Source organism: Malaclemys terrapin, chromosome 1 (assembly GCF_027887155.1).
Source record: "Malaclemys terrapin pileata isolate rMalTer1 chromosome 1, rMalTer1.hap1, whole genome shotgun sequence".
Taxonomy (NCBI): Eukaryota; Metazoa; Chordata; order Testudines; family Emydidae; genus Malaclemys; species Malaclemys terrapin.
The window spans coordinates 144,455,953-144,472,196 of NC_071505.1; the positions used below are offsets into that span (position 1 = coordinate 144,455,953).

Consider the following 16,244-nt stretch of genomic DNA (forward strand, 5'->3'; position numbering starts at 1 on the left):
CTGACAAAGAGGTCACAAGAATATCCTGATTCTGGTATGTACATCCTGGTTCACCAAAGAATGTCATGTAAAGTATCAAAGGAAATCCAGTGCCACACTGGTTATGAATATCATGGTAAAATGTATATGCTGCTGCTATTTAAGAAGGTATGCATATATACTGGAAATAAATCAGAGATGTTTATCCATCTGTCTGTTGAAATATAAATTGAGAATTGTCTAAGCTCACAGCTAAATGCAGATGTAGGATGTGAAATTTAACAGGAAAAGAAAAACAGTGGGAGGAAAAGAGCCTTATCTGGGATTGCACTTCAAAGGTTACTGGACTATAAATGAGGGACAAGAAAAGCACCTTGTTATCCTGCACCTATAAAGTAATTGGGCAGTGGGATTACCTTCATGAAAATGGATTTTCAATCAGGCTTGGTTGAAAACAGTTCAAAGGACATTTGGGTGAGATAATCTTCTTTAAACAGAAGGTTAACTTGTTAAATTTAGTCCTTAGGAACCATGTTACAGTTCTCTTTATATGTAACCCTTCTCTTTCCACTATCCGTACTCATGCGATACTGGGTTTACGGTAACCTTCATGTCACCACAGATAGGGAAAGCCCCATTCTTTTTCATTACTGGCACTATTAGAATGCTCCATTCACTCCAGTTAGCCCTGGATATAATCCCAGAGTCTTGTAAATGCTGAAATTCTAACTCTGCCTTTTGCTGTATCGCAAAAGGCACTGGAAGATGTTTGCAACATTTAGAAATTGCTCAAGCAAAGTTTTTTGCTTTCATGGGCTTTAAGTTTCTCATACCATCCTGAAAGATACCAGTTGCCTTGTACAAAAGTCTAGCTAATTTTTGTTTTGGGCTGGAATTCATTATTTTTTTTAAACCTGAAGTCATTTTATACTTTCCCAGTCTGGTTGAATCTCTCTCAGCTATTCTCTACCAAGTCCCAGCATAGACTCTTCGCATCTGCTGTTTAGTTATATGTTACCTTCATTGTAATAACAACCAGGAAATTGAGGATTTCCCCTGTACATGTATTTAGTAGTACTCAGATTCTTCTGCAACTTCACCTCTTTAAGTAGTCTCTATAATCCTGTGTGAAATTACAGAAATACCAGATCCTATATCAAGCTCCATCTGAATGCTTAATCCTTCCACTTCTAAAGCAATCCAAATATCACTTCACTTATTGTCTGAGATAACATAACAGTCAACTACAGTTGTAGAGATGAAATAATATTCTCACTTGACTGTGTTGTCATCTGCAAGCTGATGAATTTGAAATCCTCTGGTGGTGTTGTGCTTTTTGTACTGACCTGAACATTTTCTGTGTGTGCTCCCAATTTGTTACAGTTTCTGCAGGGTTTGTCCTTGAACCAACTATCATTTGCATTGTGAGACTGTTTCCCACAATGAAAGCAGCCAGTGATGAAATGTGGTGCCTTCTGCTTGACTACCAGTTTATTTGTTACAGATCACATGATGGTGTTGCAGCTTCCTGGAGTCTTTAATAGCTATCTCCACTGATACAGCATTTTCTAATTCATGCTTTAGCATCAAATCAATCCGTCAATAACTGGTTTTGGATTGTTTCATTTTGCTTAGGACAAACCAACTGGTCCCTTAAGGCACCATTTCAATTCTCTCTGAACAGACAGTGCTCTGTTAATTTCCTTAATCCAGTCACATATTCAGAAATTGTTTGATTTTCTTTTTGACTCCATTTAGGGATAGGCAATTTTCTAGAATTTCCACATTCTCAGTAAATGTTTTCTCTTCTAGTTTAGTTAAGCTAAGCAGCATTAGCCCCATTACACTCAGTAAATCTCCTCCCTGTTTCTAATCAGTTATACTGTTAGTAATCATATAGTCCTCCAGTTCCAGTCAATATATATGAGACAGTAAAAATGTAAGGGTACAACATCACTCAGACTGACCCTGTCTCCTAACCCCATAAAGCCCCACCTCTGCCCCATAAGAACCTCCCTGCCATTGTATTACTTCCAGGGTAGAGTCTGGAATATGGCCAGAAGCAAGGGGTATCAAATAACCCCTCTAAAAAATCTTCTCACCACCATCTACCAATCAGAGGGGATTTCAGCACCATAGATCCTTCCCAAGACTGGAGAGGTCATGTGACCCATCTGGAACAGGGTCATGTGACCCCTCTAAGAACTTCTACCATCGTCTTTTACCAATTGGAGTGGGTTCCAGTGCCCTAGGACATCCCCAAGAGTGGGAGTAACCAATTAGGGAAAGTTTAGGGGTTGGGTGACCCATCCGGAAGAGGGTTGTGTGCTCCCTCTAAGACAGGGTTCTCAAACTGTGGGTTGAGCCCCCTCAGGGGGTCACAAGGCTCTTACATTGGGGGCCATGAGCTGTCAGCTTCCACCCCAAACCCTGCTTTGCCTTCAGCATTTATAATGGTGCTAAATATATAAAAAGTGTTTTTAATTTATAAGGAGGGGTCACACTCAGAGGCTTTCTATGTGAAAGTGGTCACCAGTACAAAAGTTTGAGAACTACTGCTCTAAGAACTGCTCCAACTACACTCTATCAAGCAACACAGGTTCTAGCCCTGTAGGACATCCCAGATGGGAACTGTGTACCAATAAGAATAGCTATAGCACAAGTGTGTAGCTGGAAACTCCACCATCTGGAGTTTAGTGATTGGCTGGTCAGCAGCACCATCTCTGGAAGCCCCTCGCTGTGGTGAAGAGGCCATATGTTTCAAGAACATGTTTTCAGAAATTGTGGAAATGGTGAAAGTAAACATGGCAGTCTTCACCACCCCTGTGAGAACTATGGCATTTATTTTAGCTCAGAGTGCTCGGTCACCTGCAAAGGAAGTGCAATATTAAAGACAGTTCTGAGGAGGAGAGAATGGCCGAATGGAGTCCTTTTGCCCAGCTATTGCCCAATATGGCAGAACCTGACACTGAGATCCATGTGATCGTGAGCCAGACTGACTACCGTGATGCCCATCCGATGTCTGAATCCGTGGGGGAAGGTGACAAGGCCTCTTCAGCGACACCATTGGATAAGATGAACTGAGGAGATGTTGCTTAAGTAAACAGATTCTAAAAAGTGGAGGTCAAGGGGGGTGTAATGCAGTAGGATCTGACCTGAGGTTGTGTAAATCTAAAACAGGGGCCTTACACCTGTTTCAGTTCTGAAAATTTTTCAACAGCTTGATGACACCTTTCTAGAGGACCCGGAGGCCCTGAACAATGTTGCATCAGAGAACAAAGATGAATCAGGGCAAACTTGTTGCTCAGCAGCAAGACAAATTGTTCAAGAGGACATCAACCACGAAGAGGATGATAGCTATCTGGCTTTATGGAAGGCACTAGGCAGACAGCTAATGGCATCCATGGCACGTCGGGAGTGTAAAAGAATTTAGCAGTTTATTCTATGCATTTCTGTTGATGCTGTCCTTAATTATTGTCTTAGGGAGAAGGTTTTTGAAGATGGTGAGGGCTGTGTTATAGACACACGAGGCCAACGGCATCATGACTGTGTCAACTAGACTTCAGAGGATATAAACTGCAAGCTCTGGGACCTCTGTGCTGACCTGTGTTTGGAAAGCTTATTAAACACAGTTATTGCCATAGGTTATGCAATGCAATGCAATGTCTGTGCTTAACCTAAGAAAATTTAGCACTAAGGGTGGTCTTGGTAAATGCTGTGCAAACTGCTAGAGATTCTGGCAGTATTTAAACAAAATTACCAAACTGAAGGATAGCCACTTATTACATTATACTGACCACCTGATCTGTACAGAAAGTTACAGAACTCTGCTTAGGAAAAAGACTATTCTAAGAAATCTAAAAGGATTAAGTTAGAGAACAGTGATGGGACAAATGTGATATAAAATATAATAAAATGTGTCATCTGAAAATGAAAATATCTATTGAAAAGGTATTTGACCATATCTGCGTTTCTGTTACAAAGCCTGTGTGAGGCCTTAAATAAAATGGGGTTTTTGAAGGATCCCCAAAGGAGCTTTCAAGGGGGATTTTTAAAAAAAGGAACTTCTGAGACCCTGGCTATTCTTTCTTTCTTTCTTTCTTTAAAAAAAGGCCTATTTTACAACAAAAAGATGGAATGTTTGTAGCCAATTCAGGTCGAAAAAAATCACTGTGTTTAAAATAAAGCAAAAAACGATCATGTTTTATAGCTATATATCTCAAACCATGTCTTGAGAACAAGACAGCTGACACAAGTCCATCAATATGACTAGGGGTTCTGTAGAACTGATACATGAAATTGTTTTTAATTGCTCACTTTATTAATGTAACTTCATAAGTAAAGTTTTATGAATGAAACAATATTCATTCATAAAACCGGTTACCCCAATAACTGGCTAATTAACAATTAAAATGCTTGTTAAGAGCCATAGCTGTTCAGTCAGCTGCCTTGGTAAAGTTTCACTATCAATCCAATTCCTGCTTAAATCACTTAATACTTGCACTGTTTCAGTATTGTAACTTCTGTTTACCATTTATTACGCTTGCCCACAGTATAACTTCTGTTCACTGTTTGCCATCCATTATACTTGTCTATATTGTAACTTCTGTTCACTATTTGCCATATTGTAATTCAAACCCCATTTTAAAACGCTTACTCCATATTGTAAGGGCTTGCTGCAACCTTCATTTTTGCAAACCCTGCTGTAATCTTATTAGTTTAGTTTAGATGTGTGAATGAGGTATGTATGGATAATGGAATCAACCTCCAGCCCCAGCCTGTCCTGATTAAATAGAGTTCAAACACCAAGGGCTGAAGATGCAGACAAGAGCCCTAACAAAGTAAGAAGAATCCACCCTAAAAAGAAAAGGTACAATAGAAGGAAGATCAAAGCCCGGTCCAAGGCTGAAAGTCATGTCTGCAATTGACAGGTGATCAATCACCAAATCTGAAGGCAGTGTGACACAGCAAGACCTATAGACTCTGGATTCAAACTAAAGCCTACAAAAAAGGATGGGTGAGATGGAAAACTTTGGAGGAGGGTAACATTCTGCTGCCAACATGGAAGGGCATCGGTGCATGCCCAACAGAGACTCAGCTCGTCCTTGTGCCCGGCTTTCCTGGCCAGTAGCCACCACAAGCTACGAACCCAAGCTGCAAACTCAAGTCACAGACTCAAGCAGGACTGGTAACTATGCAGCAGCTGCAGAACATCTGATGGATGTGTGTGTGTGTAAATGTGTGTGTGTATATAGGTATTAGGTATAATGTGTGTGTATAAGGATTAAGATATTAGTTATTGGTCATAAATCAAATTGTTATCATAATAAATGTGGCATCTTTATCTTGTCCCCTTTAATAAGATCCTGCTAGTTTTTATTGGTATAACAGTTCCTGGTTTAATCAATCTATTTTTTGAAATTTCCTGGGATGTGGCCTATTGCCTTCAGCAAATGTGTAAACAGATGCCCCAGGTCCTTAGCATTACAGCAGAATAAGATATTATGGTTTGCAAAAGTATCAGTAAACAGTGTTGATGAATATTCAGATTTGGGTAAACATAATGTTTTATTCAGAGTTACCAACATTTCAGAGTTACAAACAACCTCCATTCCCAAAGTGTTCTTAACTCTGAGGTTCTACTGTAATACTTAAGTAAAGACAGTTTCTCACCCAGAGACATCAAAAGGGAATGTTCAGGGAGGGATGCATAAATTCCACATGTCTATTAGTTAAGAGCAACAGTGATCAAAACAATCTGGTAACAGACATTGAAGTTTTGTTTGAAACAAAGCAATATATTGAAGCAGATGTATTGGAGACAGAGATGCCTGTATACTTTCCTGATGATACCATAGTCAGAATATGCTCTGACATCTTTAGCAACAATGACACCACAAAGCAGCAGAAGACCACAGAGACAGCATCAAGACAGTCCAATGCTCAGATACATAAAGTTAAATGACAAAGCAAAAAACATTGGTTAAAAGCAACAATGGAAACACACCTCCAGTTCCGTACTAAGCCCTGAAAAAACTGTGAATGAAAACACAAACCCAGAGCATGTGCTTTAGGGGGTGTGAATAAAAAAAAAAAGGACTGAAAGTTCACACACTACCAAAATGTTTTCTTGTCAAATATCTGATATTGTTGGTGAAATATGGTCTCTCTTTAGGGTTAGTGACAAATTTGTTAAAGCTCTTTGTGAAAATTATGGTTCTTTGAAGAGATGGGTGACAGATGGCTTTGTCTTGGGGGTTGCCACACAGGATCTCCAAAGGGCAAAAGACATACATAAGGCTTTAAAAAATGTGAAAGTTTTTCAAGGGTTAACCTGTAGCTCTAAACAAACATGCCTAGGCATGAGTAACAAGGTTGCACAGAAAAAGGAGCATAAAAGGGGGCTGAATGCAAAAGGGACTGCACAGAGTTTGAGAGGCGGCAGTGTTAAGGTTAAGAACAGGGTTGCACAGTAGTTACTGGGGAAACAAAGGGGATGGGGGTCAGCATTTGGGGGATAAATAGACTGCTGCCAAAAAGTTACATCCAGGGTTTTTGTAAAAAAAAATTAGAAGGCGAAAGAGGTGATGAGGAGAAAACAAAAAGAGAAGCCCCCAAGTGGAGGCTCTCAAACTGACATGTCAGAGAATGAGGATGTGGGATCTGGCCCTTATGGCCTATTGGATGGTGGTGGCTCTCAGGGATAAATTACGAATTGCTACACTTGCTCAGCAAATGTACCTCAAGAAGGCCTAATTCTTTCTAGAAGCTTTTGAGGATGCTACCAAAATACCTTATGGGTACTGTGACAGACCCAGACCAGTTGGGTGCAGGAGTCTGGTAGAAGGCAAATATACTGGCCACTGGATGAATAGTTTTCTGTTCCCTGAGTCACCAGAGCAGGGACTGACCTAGAGCAATCAGGAAGCTGCTAGAACCAATTTAGACAGGCAGACTAATTAAGACACCTGGAGCCAATTAAGAACTTACTAGAATCAATTATGACAGGCAGGCTAATCAGGACACCTGGTTTAAAAAGGACCTGCCATCAGTTAGTGGAAGATGCACAAGGATCAGGAAGTGAGTGGGTGTGCTGCTGGAGGACTGAGGAGTACAAGTGTTATCAGACTTCAGGAGGAAGGTCCTGCCCAGGGAGTTGTAACTGTCATGCAGCTGATACAGGAGCTGTTGTAGACAGCTGCTATCCACAGGGTCCTGGGCTGGAACCTGGTGTAGAGGACAGGCCTGGGTTCCCCCCATCCTCCCCAACAATCTATCTGACACAGGAGGAGTTGACCTGGTCTGTGAGACACACCATAGGGGAAGGTCTAATTTGGAAAGGGATCTGGCCTGTCCTTGACCCACTAGGTGGGACAACAGAGACTGTGGAGATTGTTCTCCATTTCCCCCATGCTGGCCAGTGATGAGGTTAGCTGATTGAATGGCAGGTTTCAGCCTCTAGCACAAGTGGCCAAACTGAGGGCTGCTGTGAACCTCTGAGGTGAGCAAATCCACCAGAAAGTGCAGGACCCACCAAGGCAGAGGAGGAACTTTGTCACAGTACCTAGTGGTGGATTTAAATGCTTCTACACCAGACGCTTATAGATTAAGAACTAGGCTTTTCCCTCACAATGAGCCAGTGGCTTATACTTTGAAAAGAACAACAGCCAGGTGTAAAAAGCAATGAATGATCATCAGGCCCTTTTTTAACAACCAAGGCTGCTGACTGAAAACATGTCTAGCTACATGAAGAGACACCTGGCCCTTTTAAAATTACTTAGCAAATCCCCACCACAGCAAAGGAAAGCTATCCTGTGTTCAGCCTCTGATGATTTAATAGTGGCCATTTCAGAAATAGCAATCAGCAACTTAAAAAGAAACATCCCTTTGACACAAAATCAAGTGTGTGTGTGCAGAAAAAGAGACACAATTTTATCAAAACTCTGTGTAATAAAAGGGTCTCTCGTAAAAGAGGCTGGGGTATTTATCGGACCTCTGTTAAGTTTTGTTATCCCTCAGATAATGGGGTATAAGAATGGCCCTACTGGGTCAGACCAAAGGTCCATCTAGCCCAGTATCCTGTCTTCCGACAGTGGCCAGTGCCAGGTGCCCCAGGGAGAATGAACAGAACAGGTAATCATCAAGTGATCCATTCCCTGTTGCTCATTCCCAGCATCTGGCAAACAGAGGCTAGGGATACCATTCCTGCCCATCCTGCCTAATAGCCATTGATGGACCTATCCTCCATGAATTTATCTAGTTCTTTATCCAGCAAATCCCTCGCCCGCGCCGCTTCCCGCCGCCCCCATTGGCCCGGGACGGCGAACCGTGGCCAGTGGGGGCCGCGATCGGCCGAACCTGCCGTATCAGCAGGTAAATAAAACTGGCCCAGCCCGCCAGTGTGCTTACCCTGGCAAGCCGCATGCCAAACATTGCTGACCTCTGGGCTAACTGTTCCTCAAATCCTTTTTTGGTCTTCCTAATTGTATTTTTACACTTCATTTGCCAATGTTTATGCTCCTTTCTATTTTCCTCACTAGGATTTAACTTCCACTTTTTAAAGGATGCCTTTTTGCCTCTCACTGCTTCTTTTACTTTGTTGTTTAGCCACAGTGGCTCTTTTTTGGTTCTCTTACAATGTTTTTTTTAATTTGGGGTATACATTTAAGTTGAACCTCTATTATGGTGTCTTTAAAAAGTTTCAGCTTGCAGAGATTTCACTTTTGGCACTTTCCCCTTTAATTTCTGTTTAACTAACCTCCTCATTTTTGTGTAGTTCCCCTTTCTGAAATTAAATGCTACTGCTATGCTATTAAGTTAAATGAAATGCAGTGTTGGGCCACTGTGGTGTTTTTCCTGCCTCAGGGATATTAAATTTAATTATATTATGGTCACTATTACCAAGCGGTCCAGCTATCTTCACCTCTTGGACCAGATCCTGGGCTCCACTTAGGACTAGATCATGAATTGCCTCTCCTCTGGTGGGTTCCAGGACCAGCTGTTCCAAGAAGTCATCATTTAAGGTGTCAAGAAACTTTATCACTGCATCCTGTCCTGAGGTGACGTGTACCCAGTCAATATGGGGATAATTGAAATCCCCCATTGTTATTATTGAGTTTTTTATTTTAATAGCCTTTCTAATCTCCCTGAGCATTTCACAAATGCTTTTGACAAATCAATAATGGAGTATGCAGAAAAAATTTCCTGGTGCCTAGCCATCAGCTGGAACAATTAAGGGATCCCCCATCGGCTGAAGAAAATAGCAACTTGCTTACTGGATGCTGAAATTAAGGCTATTCTCCAAAGGCTTGATATAGCTGAATATGAAAAGACTAAACTTTACACCACTGTGTTTCAAAGATACCCATTGTACATGATACATAAAGGATACATGTGGATAAAAGGAATATAAGTCTATTTTTATCAGAACAGGAGCAGAGCATGATTCCCAAACTCACAAAAATAAAAAGAGAATTCTGACTCTGTTGCTCAGTAGGTGTTGTATAATGTGAATAAACGTTATAAGAAAAATGCAGTAGCACTGCTAGATAAGCTGGGCTAGAATAATATTTCTTCATGGAATGCTAAAGGGGCTTTTGTGTACAAAGGCACAGTTGTTAATGGTTCTGATATGCTCAGTTTAGTCAGGGCTGCCACCAGACACATCCTACCAGACATACACCTAAAGTCGGGGTGTAGTTATGAATGCCATGGCAGAGCTGAATGTCCCATTTTCTGTCATGGGCAATGCCGCCAACAGAGATCTTTTGGCACACCTGAAGGCCTCTACTACACAAACAGGATTTGACCGAGAAACTCCAGCAACACATCCTTTTTTTGCCCCCTCCTAAAAAGCGGCTAAAAGTCCTGAATGTCTCAGTGTGTAATGTTTTTCATGCTTTAGAAAGTAATTTTAAAATCATGATAATGTTTTGTCTTAAATTAAAAAATTTCTGTACTTTTCAAAAATCGGAATCTCTGTATGTGATTTCTCTGTTTTGGCATGTGTAAGAAGCCAAAACAAAAAAACCACCAGACAGTGATTGTCTTTAAACCCTCAAGAGGGCACTTTATTGAGAACCATGATTATGAAAGTCCTTGCAAGAAACACATCTGGACTTGTCGAAACATGTTTTGAGCAGGCCTAGATGCGCAAAATTTAATGTTTTTTTATTTTTTACAAAATTCATCATCATTTGTATTAAGTTATTAGAATACAGCTTTAAAATCTGTTCAAAAGTTAAACCCTCGCTACGGTGGTGTAAGAAAAACACATAATGATAGCTACAGGCGATAGAGCTGGGTCTTGTAAATGTCTCGAGTAAAATACAGTGTCATCAGCCTTTGTTGTTTCTAACTTCATAATGTTTCTAGGAAAGGAAATGCTGTGTATGGAGGGTGTCCATCTGAGTCAAAAAATTCTCCGCAGCCACACTCCACCAGCTGTAAGGCAAGTCAGTGTTCACCCAGTTAGTTGTGTGTGGCGCGTGGGAATGATCATCAAATTTAGGGGTCTCTGAGACAGCCTGCCTCCGGGGAGCCAGTCACAAGAGGGCACATTTAAGAAATCCTCTTTCCTGTAAGGGTCCATGAATAAAACATGTGTTAACTATAGGGTGTCCATATTCACATGTAGTCAAACAGAACATGTGTCCTCTGATTTATCTCTATGATGTTATAAAAAAAACCCATAAACAATCTGGTTGATTGTGAATGTCAAAGCCTTTGAAAAATGTATTTCTGACTGCTCCCAGGTTCTCAATTTTAATCAGGGAACAGTGATCAGCACATTCTTGGTCCGGTAACAGTTCAAAAGCAAACAAGGTGTAACCCTGGCAAACTCCTCTTGATTGATTAACAGTGCACAATCATTCATTTGTTTACCAGTCATTTTTACCAGATTCAGGTACCCTCTCATACTGTTCAAGGCCTTGAAGTCTGGTTGCAGAGGCTTAGCTGGTATCTGTTCACCATCCACATAAAAGGCCGCAAAATTAATATAATAAAGTTTAAAGTGAATAGGTTTTTAATGTAATTTCCCACTAAGGCATCATTATCTGCAAACCTAAGGACAAGCAGTTTGGGTAACTCCTCCAAGAACAGGTTCCCCTGGTTACTGACCCTGCTACCTGCAAAGATGCTAAATACTTTCATCCCCCCAGTGTCCACAGGGTATTTAACATTAGCAGTAAGCAGGACCTCCTGAACATCAGGAGCTACCCACACTTTCTTCACAAAAAGGGACGCTGATACAACCCATAGTTTAAATCCTTCATCTGCATCATCCATGAAGCAGAAGGAATCTTCATTAGCTGTGAATTTAATTTTCACGTCCACACCATTCAACAGAAGTTTTCTTGAAAAAAAACAGGGTGCTGTGTAGATGACCCAGCAGCTCCATGTTTCTGCTCTGGGCCGTCAGATTTACCTGCATTATTATTAACAAAATGGATGTTGGTTGAACAATTTGCTTTAAAGTTTGTTTAAAAATTCTTTTCCCCAATCAGTTTGTAACTTTTGAGGCATGTAACCTTTGCTGAAAATAGTTTTAAAGCCCTTTGATACTTGACCACCTGTCTTATCTTTCAGATGTAAGGCCCAGGAGTATTTAGATAGAATGCCTATCGCTGTTAAGCTTAAAAACACAGTTGCGTACAGAGACCTGATGCATAACCACCAAATCTGCCTGCCATTGTGCAACCACATCTGAAACAATAGTCTTGTTTGTTTTAAAGCATACTTTTACACAGTAAATGTCATATGATGTAACTACACGGGCACAGTGGGGTTCCAACAACCATGTTTACTAACTATATACCATATGCAAACATATACTATAGGCAAGGATAGCAAGGGGGAGATCCTGTCCAGTTTGGTCTCTATTCTATGGATATACACACACAGGCATACTTTATATTGAAAGTAAGACTTACCTGCCATGCCTCAACCTTCTTAATGTCTGCACATGATCCATTGGTGAAGAGGCCTTTTCCGGGGGTACATGTGTATATATCCTGCAAAGCATGAGCAATGGAGTACACTGCCAAGTACACATTATAAGATATCCGCAGGTGTGTATAGTCCATGTATGGCGTCTCTACATTGGTGATGTTCTCCTCCCCTGTGCATGGGGGTCGGAAGGCAGCTGTGCTATTTCCAACTCCACTTCCTTCTTCATGGCCCTTGTGGAAAGAGGCTGAAGCATGGTGATTCTTATTGGACCCTTCTGGGAGGTAGCAGTTAAAGGTCTCCTCCCAAAACTCCTTGGCAAAGCCATTGTTGGTAGATTTCTTGGGATGCACTTTCTGTAAAAACTCACGAAAGCCCGGGATCTGCCCTGCCTTCAGTGCAAACCCAATCGTACCTCCAATGACATGGAAGAACTCTGGCATGGCTATCAGGGAAGAGCTGGCCCAAGCCTCACTTGCCAGCCAGATCTTGCCAGTTATGTTACGCCTGACTATCTCCTTGATGAGGGGTTCCAGGTCCGGTCCACTGGAGAAGACAACAATCACTTTAGCAGAGGAGTTATGGATGACCTCCACCACATGCTGGATTTCCTCCTCCACTGAGTACTGGGAGATGAGCTCACTGAAATCAATGCAGATGTCCCTTTCCTCTGCCTCCTCCCGGAACTTCTCAATCCCTGGCCGACCATAGTCATCATCAGCTGCAATAGTTCCCACCCAGTTCCACCGGAAGTACTCAATGATATCTGCCATTGCAGTGGCCTGGTGCTCATCATTAGGGATCGTGCGGAGGAAAGACTTGAATTGGTTTTTGTTGCTCAAAAGTCGGCTGGATGAGGCATAACTGACCTATAGGAGGACAGGGAGCAAGCAATATGGCTCATTAAGTAAGCTGTGTGGAGATAAATTGCCTAGTCTTGTTTTAGGGTCACCATCTAGATGTGTAATCTGAGATGGTGATGCTCAGACAGCCACTTACTCTTAGGCATTTACAGTGCCTGAAATTACATTTTCAGATGGAAACTGAAATTTGGGTATGTTCTTGTGGTAATAAATGACTTGCAAAAACATATGTGCTCAGTGTGTCCCAGAGCTAGATAAGTGGGGCATATATATGTACATCTCATGGGTCAGAGATCTGGGGAAATGGGGCAGAAACACTTAGACACGCAGACTTGGGGAAATGGACAGAGATGTGTGCCACTGGTGGATCACACAAGCAAGCTTCTGCACTTCTTGCCAAATCTGAAAAAACAAGAATTTGTCATTAGAGTAAACTAAGAATGTATACATCAGTTCAGGTAAAATACAAACGGTCCCTCCCTGAATGTGATATCTACAGACTTTCATTATCATCACAACCTCAACTACACCACACTGAAGTCCTTCCCCCACTCCCTTCTCTTTGCATTCCATTACACAGACTTAGCTATGAGTCAACAGATCTCCATGCGATACCGTCGCCAACTATTATTTCAGTCGAGGGGCAAGAGGTGTGTGAGAAACCAGAAATGATATGGACCTGTGGGTAGTATTAAATAGTTTATATAAACTCAAAATATCCATGGTCAAACTCAAAAAATCAGCAGTGTAGTAATTATGAAGGCATAGTTAGTGAATCCATGGTCACAGTGCATTGAGTTTTGCAATTAAAGTGGAATTTCAATTTCTTTGTTAGGGCTGCAAACAAATGTTTTTTCCTAACCAAATTTGTACCACTTACTCTTAGGGGATAGATTAAATCTTCTAGAAACTTAGAAGAAACAGCACTGACTAGTATAGGGATTTGAAAGAGTTAAAATTACTCCTCTGAAATTTCAGGACCGATGTTTAATTTTTCTGAGGACTCCTTCTAATGTAGAAATGGCTTTGCTTTAGCATTTCAGACTTTGAAAGATGAAAAAAACACATAAAATCTGATTTTATTCATCTAAAAGAATTTAAGAACAAAAGCCCAGGTCCACAAAGGTGCATAAGCACCTTAAACCCAGACTTAGTCAAATAAGACTGTGGTTTAGGATCCTAAATCCCAGTTTTAGGCTTCACTGCGATCCACAAAACTCCTGCCATATGCTGTAGATGCCTAAGCTCATTCAGTGTCTAAGTTTTTGCAGTAAAAGTTCCTTAGGTGCCTGCCTCTGGACATGCCTCACTCAAGGTGTCCAGACACCAATCTCCTGCCTAAGCCCCAGAGCAATCCATGAACTGGGGAGACAGGTAGAGGAGCACCTATCTTGCATGTGGGCCTGATCTGACAGGCATGATCAGGTCCCATTCAAAATTTGGCAGAAAAAGGGCATGAGGTGGTGGTGGTGCCCACCTTATAACTTTTAACCAAATGGTTAGAGTGCTCACCTGGGATGTGGGAGACCCAGGTCCAATTCCCCCATCCCTGCCTACGGGGGCAAAATGATTTGAACAGGGGTCTCCCACTACTCAGGAGAGTGCACTAAACACTGAGATATTTTGAGGCAAGGGTTTTCTCAATCTCTTCTATTGAAGCTGTTCCATTGCGGATAAATACTTAAAGAGTCATTGGGCCAGAGGAGAGAAAGAGAATGACTCTGTAGTCTGGTAGCTAGGGCACTGAGCTGGGAGACCTGGTGTCCCCTGTTCCAATGACTCTCTAATTATTTATACATAGTGGAACAACTTCAACAGGAGAGACTGAGCAAGTCCCACATCAGAATATCCATACTTGAGCAGTGAGAGCATGCACCTGAGAGGTTCAAATTCTTTCTCCTCCTTAGGTAGAAGGGTGACCTGATCACGGGTCTCTAATATCCTAGGCAAGTGCTCTAACCACTGGGCTAAAAGCTAGCACGAGGGCACCTCCACAACCACTTGCTGTTTTGTGTGGAGTGAGGCAGGTGCCTAACTTATGACTCCAGGAGAGGGGCTCCTGATTGTAAATCACATGCAGAGATACACACTCTGTGAAAGGGGCAGGCTTTGGATTCCCATTGGCTAGCTTAGGCAGCTCCCTGCATAATGTGTTGGCTTTTGTGGATGACATTTGAAGATGCCTATTTCTCCCAATTCATTGCATAGGGAGCCTAGGTGCCTAACCTGGCTTTGTGGATCACAGTGCTGTTCCTGTGATTTTTCTAGCACTATTGTTTCTTACTATTTCTTTTGCAAAAGCCAATAGATTAAAAAATGCCTTATGTTGATATGTAAAAATTTGCATGCTAAAATGCTGGCATTTAAAATTTTAGAAGTCAACTCTTCTGAGAGAGAAAAGAAAGAACCTGGCTAGCAAAGGATATTCCCAGCACTGCCCCTCCTCAGGTGCACAGAAAAGAAGCACCTCTTTTGAAGACCTTAGGATGTGCCCAGTAGCAGGGCTCTCATCTCCATAACACCTTCTAAAGTGAGTAGGGAGAACAGGAGAGGAGTTCCATGCCTGCACACCTCATAAGGTACTCAGTAGCTGAGCTCTTTTTTCTGTTATTTTTAGGACTGCAGAACAAGAGTTGCCCTTCTGTTCACTTTTTAAGGTGCAAAGAAGGCAAGTTCCTCTGTGCAACTCCAAAGAGCTACAACTTATACGAGTGTGAATCAGTAACACTGGTGTCAAATTGATACAAGCGAAGAATCAGTTTCAACATGTTTGTGTTTATTAAGTTGGCAGAGTGGAACTGATGATGTCTAATTATTCCTTAACTTTTTTGGGGCAGTTTCTTTGTATTATGTGTTTTTTTTTAAAAATAATCTGAAGTTGTCAATTCTCTCTGCATAACATCTCTAAGATACAGCCTTCCTTATCCACACAAACAGCTAAGAGTCTCATCCAAGCTCTCTCATCTCACATCTCAACAACTGCAAATATCCTTCCCTCTGGCCTTGACAAAACCAATCTTTCCCCACTCATATTCTGAATGGTCAGAATGCTGCTGCAAAGACCATTTTCCTAGCCTTTCCTTGCTTTGACCATATCACCCCTCGCCTTTGCATCCCTCCACTAGATCCCCTTTCTCTAGCACATCAAACATGAGTTGCTTGTCTTCACTTTCAAGGGCCTTCACAGCCTATTCCCCACCACCTATCATCCCTCATTCAGTATCAAGAAGTTGATTCCTGCCTCTGATAGGCCCTTAATGCCAGCCTCCACTGCCCACTTGTTAAATTTTCAAACATCTTCATGCTTTCTCTCATGCTGCCCACACACTTGGGACGTGCTCCGATTAACCATCCACAAAGCTGCTTAATTGTTTTCCTTCAAATCCCTCCTCAAAACTCTTCTGTGCTGTGATGCCTACAAAACACTTGTTAGACCAGGGGTAGGCAACCTAT

The 16,244-nt window shown here is 41.7% G+C and overlaps 1 protein-coding gene across 2 annotated transcripts in view; it reads right to left on the minus strand.

The window, feature by feature from the left end:
- The window catches only part of CASR (calcium sensing receptor), a 163,356-nt gene that overhangs the window by 47,320 nt on the left and 99,792 nt on the right, over positions 1 to 16,244 (minus strand). For both annotated transcript variants that reach the window (XM_054042379.1, XM_054042370.1), the window contains exon 4: positions 11,913 to 12,797. In XM_054042379.1, the coding sequence (XP_053898354.1) occupies positions 11,913 to 12,797 (885 nt within the window). The remainder of the gene's footprint in view (positions 1 to 11,912; positions 12,798 to 16,244) is intronic.